Source organism: Tarenaya hassleriana, unplaced genomic scaffold (genome assembly GCF_000463585.1).
Source record: "Tarenaya hassleriana unplaced genomic scaffold, ASM46358v1 Cleome1, whole genome shotgun sequence".
Classification (NCBI taxonomy): Eukaryota; Viridiplantae; Streptophyta; class Magnoliopsida; order Brassicales; family Cleomaceae; genus Tarenaya; species Tarenaya hassleriana.
Genome location: NW_010960187.1, coordinates 7007555 through 7014152, shown reverse-complemented (window position 1 = coordinate 7014152; position 6598 = coordinate 7007555). Strand labels below are relative to the sequence as shown.

Here is a 6598-nt window from a genome sequence, read left to right as displayed (position 1 = left end):
AACTGTCGACTTCCGATCCCTAGAATCAACCCTAGAGGCATCTTTAGCTCTCGTGCTCCTCGCTCGAACCGATCGATCTGCCCAGAAATTCGTAAATATCAATCGAAATCACAATTTTACAGCACCGAAATCGAATCGCAGATATTCGTCGAAGAAAGATGAACGTACCGGTGATTTCTTCTCGCCGGCAAAGTGGAACTTGAGAACAATGATGGAGAACCAGAGATTCAGGCGAGGGTTTTTCTTCTTTGTCGGTCTCTATCGCATTTTCAGAGGCGCCGAGAAGCCCAATACGTCTTTTTTGGGCCCAATCATTTTATATGGGCCTACTAATTTTGATATTTGGGCCCAATAACATAGTTCTCGGTCATTAAAAATTGCAGTTCGCCATTCAATTATTAGGGACACTGTCAAAGATAGGGCACGATCAGTAACAATGTTGGGAGCGTCCAATCCAAATTCGAAAACCTCGTAAAACTAGAGAGGATAAAATTTTAAAAACATAACAAAGTATATGTATATACTTTTAATGTCCAAACGTTCTATATTTTCATATATTTATATAAAATTCGAATTAATTATTTTGAAAAATATTTATCTTGGATTTAACTCATAGATTTTCTTTGGAGTAGGTGACTCCCCACACATCCGATTTATTAAAAATAATTTCGGTATATACTTTTAGAGAAGCCCAAGAGGGGGAGATGGGGAGGAATTTAAAGTGTTGGTAGAGACACAACATGGGATTGATTGGTCTCTTTCGATCCAACCCATTCCTTCATCTCGATTTCCAACCATATATATGTTATAGTATACTTATATATTACTTTCTCGAGCTCACATCTCATGCACATCGCATTTATAGTCTTTATAATAAGTACGATCTTTCCAATTGCATTCCATTTGACTATACAAACATATATATACATATATATATTAATATCAGTGGTCTTTTTTTCCGATTATATATTAGAATCGTAGTTGGATATAAATTGATATTTCTGATTCCGGTAGTTTTTTTAAGTTTTAGTTTTACTAAAATCATATCAAATTCTGTTTTCAAATCGGATTCCATTCGATTTAGTTCTTATTTAAATTTGCTTAGTTTTATTTATATTAAAAACAATTATTATGATTCAAATAAACTATATATTCAATCAAAATAAGAGTATATGTTATTTAATTCAAATAATTTTGATGTTGCATGATAAAAGTGAAATGGCAACCCTACTTATATATATATATATATATATATATATATATAAATGGCACAATAAGAATTGGACTGCATATAAACAATGTATAGGCTATGAAAGATGGATAATCCCCATAGAGTAGGGGAGGGGCATTAAAGATTCAAAGAAAGGATGACAAAAAAAAGGTGGGTCCAATTTAAATTTAAATTTAATATATCTGACAAGACAATGACTTGTTTGATGTAAGAAAGAGAGAGAGAGAGCATAGCATCTAACGCATCTCAATGTCAATCACTCAATTACATGAGGATCCTTTTCCATGGATTTGGAGTGCGACTTCTCTTCTTCCCTTCTCCATATGTTTTTTTTTTTTATTATATGTATCTCGAGATTTCTTGGAGTCTTGTCATGTTTTTCCAACAAATATATGATGGGTTTTGATTAAAAAAATAAAATAAAATAAAATAAAATTGGTATTATATAACGATTCTCTAGGTGTTTGAGTTCACTGTGTATAATAATTTTGATTCGAAATACTCTAAAAATGACTTCAGTTTTTGTGTATAATTTTATTAGAAATACTCAAAAAAACCACTTAGACTTTGAATGGTACTAGTTTTTTATTTTGAGTTTTTCACTTTAGTTTTTAGTTTTTGGTTTTGTAAAATACAAAAAGAAGGTTTTTAGTTTTTAATTTATTTTTTGATCAAAATAGTTTCCCAAGTTTTTATAAAACTCAAAAAACGCTTAGATCGAGTTTAAATAAATAAGAAAATAATATCATTAAATTCAAAGATTTATAAACATCTAGCATCATTAAAAACAGCCAAATATCAAATATAAAATAAAATATTTCATGCCGTCATTTAATATGGGTATTATTTGAATAATCAAATATAAGATGCATATGATCAAAATAAAACCTTGAGTTGTTTATTAATTTATTTATTTGGTATTTCACATAAAGTATCATAAATGGCATATTCATTTCATTTCTGCAATTTACGTCGAAATCAGTTATTTTAACAAAGCCAGAAAACACAGACAGCTTTTACCATATTGTCTCGAATGCATTAATTTCTACATATTACTGATAAAAAAAATTAATTTGATATTACGGCTGAAATGAAATTTAGACGATTTTTATTTTAACCGTAATTGAAATAAGGGTTTACTGTATCATTTCACTGTCCATCGATGTACCATTGGAGTGTAGGAGCATGATCAACAGAGAAGAAATTGCAAGGCTCTTCCGCGCTGAAAATACTACACTGTTCTTCCAGTTTCACCCTCTGCAATTCCATCGTCGTCGAGTAATTTCCGATTAACAGGAAATTCTCAGCCGTTGATCGCGATGATGACGTAGAATACGAGCCGTTGAGATACGCAAGAGACGACGAGGAAGACGGGGATATGATCGGAATCTGGAGTTTGTCTTCTTCTTCTCGGTGTTCTCTGTTTTGTCCTGTCGGAGACTTGTTTTCTTCTTCTTTGGTCTCTTCTCTAAACTTGGCCCTTAGCTCTTCAAGCTGGGAAAAAAAGGAGACGAATTTTAGATGCCCATAATTTTCAATTAGCACCAGAAGAAAACCCATTAGCGGAAATGAAATGGGCATTTCTCGAAATCTGAGTTCGATGTTTTTCTTTTCCAAAAATCAGAATTTTGAAACTCCAAGAACAGTTACATTGCTACAAGATGAACATATAGACCTTTTGAAAGCATACGTTTTTAACATAAAGCAAGTAATCTTCTAACGTGAAAAGATTTACACTAAGCAATGTCAACGGTTCTGTCCCCTTCATCCAGAACCAAAACCATACTCATACACATACACACATACATAAACATAAGATCTGTATTTCTGTCTGCATATCTCTATATATATGAACTATGCATATGTGTATGTATAGACGTATGCATACCTTTGAGGTAAGGGCTTGCCTCTCTTGCTGAAGATTGGAGTAATCAAGCTTGAGGGCATCATAATCAGCTTTCAGAACGCCGTAGTCTTTCTCCAGCTGCTTAGTCTTCCAACGAGCACGGCGGTTCTGGAACCATATGGAGACTTGCCTCGGATGAAGCCCTAGCTCCTCCGCTAGTCTGGCCTTCCTCTCTGGCTCGAGCTTGTTCTCCACCGCGAAATTGTTCTCCAGGGCCTTGACCTGTTCTGCAGTCAATCTTCTCTTCTTCTCCGACGCCGTGTTCTTGAGGGTCTCTTCTAACAGCGCGTCTTCTTCCACTAGATCGTCCAACATTGTCTGAAACTCTTCACTGTAGCCTCGTAGATCTGTCGAACTCATGTGCTCCGCCACCGTATATTTGTGTTTGTGAGAAACAGAGGACTCTGTTTATATAAAATGAAAAAAAGATGGTGACCCCAGAAAGTGAAATCGCATTAAATTTAATGTTTCGTGTTTGATTTTCGATTTTGGTTATTGTAATAGATAAATGAATGAAATGGCTGCGTGTGTGTGTGTATACTCGATGTGTCTATTTATAAAGGTCCGAGAGAAAAAAACAGAGAGAGAAATTACGTAGAAAGCACAAAAGTCAAAAGGAAGGTGAACCCAGAAAGTGAAATTGCTTTTGGTTCCAGTTTGAATTTGGGTTTTTGTTTTTTGGAGATGTGATGATCGGTCGAACGGATTATGATTATGAATTTAATCTAATCTAATTTAATTTAATATTAAGATTATGATTTCGTACCTTGGGGTTGGGAGATGGAGAACAGAGGATGCAAGGAATCAGATGAACCGAACTGTTTCATGGCTTTTAGGGTTCCTCTGTTTCTTAGCTAAGAAGTTGGAAACAGAGAATCTAGGGTTTGATGAGAAACTATTGCTTGCAGCGCAAGAAACCCATAAACTCGGTGTTAGCAGAGGAAGAAAAAGATGGCGAATGTTCAGTGAGAAAAGGAAGAAGAGGATGAAGAGAGAGGGAGAGAAAGAGAAAGGATTCTTCTCTCTCTTGATGTTCTTGTGTGATTATTGATGATTGAATTCCATGGGTTTTTAGGGGTAAATACGGAAATTAGGTGGAGATCAAAGCTTTAATCATTTACTAATGATTCAAGTGGAGAGAGATTTGAAAATGGTGAAAAAGTTGGAACGAAATACATATATATATATATATATATATAATACATTATTCTTGTTTTTTTCTGATGTGAATTTCGATTTGTGATTTATTTATTTAATTACACAAAATAATCACAAAAAAGGTAGCTACAAATTTCTTGTGGTTTTCACTTTTAGTTGAAACGAATCTTCGCTTTTTGTGACTAAAATATAAAAAAAATCATTAAAGAAACATTAATTTCTATTCCTCGAAATTGGAAAAAAAAGATCTTCTAATTATTGATTGATAAAATAGTGAAAAGGCAATCAAAATTTTCCAAGAGAATTACTGTTTTTTTTTCGTTGCTTTACAAAATACATCAGAATCTTATTGAATTACCCCCACAATAGATTTTTCATCAAGTTAAGACTTAAGAGTATGATGTGGTTCATGGTATTTAATAATTTATAATACACCTCTAACAAATACGCATTTCATTACACAAAATCATACGAATACAGAGGCAAAGGTGGGACATAATGCATGATTACAATAATAATAATAATAACTTATTATAGGGTCAAAATTGGAATACTTTTGTATATATTACGTTTAAGTAATGTGTTAGTGACATCGGAAAATTCTACAACAATAAACAAATGAATAAAATATGGTTGTGTGTTATACTAATTATTAAATATAAGCTACGAGTCTATGAATAAAATTTTAAATTGAAATGATTTAAATATTTATGTTAATTAAATTGGTAAGTAGAAATTTCAAATTCGGAGTGGGGAAACCTCTAATCACACCGACCATGGTTATGAGACATGCTGAACTACCAATGAACGAAGGACACGTGTCTTTCAAGAGCGTTCGTCAAAGTCAAGCCCACGACCGGACAACACTCTACAATACGGATGGACGGCAGTCGGCAGATGCTCGTACACAACACGAACACGATAGATTCATGCAGTTCACGAGGAGGCACGAAAATATATTTTAATTTTTAATTTTTTATCCGTAAAAAATAAACTCTTATATTAGATTTTATTAGAGATGTATATCAACATCCACACTAAATCTATATATCTATAAAAAATGGTTCGGATAATTATAATACATGATCGATGAAGTAATTAGTATAAGGCATGATACGAATCCAATATCTTAAGAAGAAAATTTATACGTACTGTTTGAAACTTTCATTAGTTAATTTACATAAAATGACGATAGAGATTATACGTAAATAATGAGAGTTGGAGTTCTAATTCTTGATATGTTATAAACGTTATCAAAGAAATACTGTATGAACTCACAATCGTCGAATATATTTCAATCTGAATTGCATTAATTTATGTTTTTTAAACTTGTTATTTTTTTTATCTTTTAAAAAAAATTATAACTTGTATTTATTTTTTTAACATGCAATTGTATCTCCTCCTTTTAGTTATTCCTTCAAGTATTTCCATCTTTTACGGATACTAAAGTCGAAATCGTAAAAAGACTGACATATTCTATTTAATCTATAAAACTATTATTTTCCTTTCATTTAAAAAAACTATTATTATCCCAAGAATTCGAAATGAGTTATTTGAAAATAAATTTTTTTTACAAGTTTCAGCTCTCATTTTTTGTTTATAATAATTCTGTGCTACGCGAAGAAGAAGAATCTTGAAACAAAATTTATTTTTTGGCAAGAAACAAAATGATGTAAAGGGGAATATAATTAGGTAAATGTCAATTTTATCTTCCTATTTTAGAAAAGGCCAAGGACATGGACTATACTAGTTGTATTGAAAATCTCAAAAAATAAATAAATTACGAAACGATTAAGAAACCCGACATCTAATCGATTTTTCAAATTCACGTGATTCGTGTCTCCTTCCGTGTATAGAGATTACCATATCGCCATAATAAATTCAAGTGATTACAAATGTAACATTCAATTCACTGTTGGGACAAATTCATTCAATACCATCTATTCTAACATGTAAATGTTAGGGTTTTACCCCCCATGAAAAATGCATATTTTATATTCACCAAAAAATAAAAAAATAGTAGCCGGGGTCATGTTTAGACCAACCCTTCCTTTTTTTTTTTAATTCATTGGCACGCATTTAGATTCGATCTTATCAATGTGCATTCGCATGAAAATGGGATTTCTTTCATGATTTGAGCCATAGGGGGCTAGATAGGGCCATATGCATAAAAGAAGACACGAGACGGATAGACGTTTTGAAGGTGATCTACAATGGTAGAATGCAAGTGAATCACAATGCAGAGAGAGAGAGAGAGAGAGAGAGAGAGAGAGAGAGAGAGAGAGAGAGAGAGAGAGAGAGAG

The 6598-nt window shown here is 32.6% G+C and overlaps 2 protein-coding genes across 2 annotated transcripts in view; both read right to left on the bottom strand.

The window, feature by feature from the left end:
• Positions 1 to 238, bottom strand: part of LOC104816621 (39S ribosomal protein L41-A, mitochondrial) — a 1698-nt gene extending 1460 nt beyond the window's left edge. The window contains exons 1-2 of the mRNA XM_010545538.2: positions 169 to 238; positions 11 to 77 (exon numbers count right to left, since the gene is read on the bottom strand). Coding sequence (XP_010543840.1) covers positions 11 to 41 — 31 coding nt within the window. The 5' untranslated portion in view covers positions 42 to 77; positions 169 to 238. The remainder of the gene's footprint in view (positions 1 to 10; positions 78 to 168) is intronic.
• A 1994-nt stretch (positions 239 to 2232) lies between these two features.
• Positions 2233 to 4256, bottom strand: LOC104816613 (homeobox-leucine zipper protein ATHB-16-like). The gene is made up of 3 exons (XM_010545525.1): positions 3904 to 4256; positions 3120 to 3541; positions 2233 to 2725 (listed from the first exon to the last, which is right to left on the bottom strand). Exons 1-3 carry the CDS (start codon positions 3962 to 3964, stop codon positions 2381 to 2383), a joined length of 828 nt encoding a protein of 275 aa, XP_010543827.1. The 5' UTR covers positions 3965 to 4256; the 3' UTR covers positions 2233 to 2380.
• Between the last annotated feature and the right edge of the window lie 2342 nt (positions 4257 to 6598).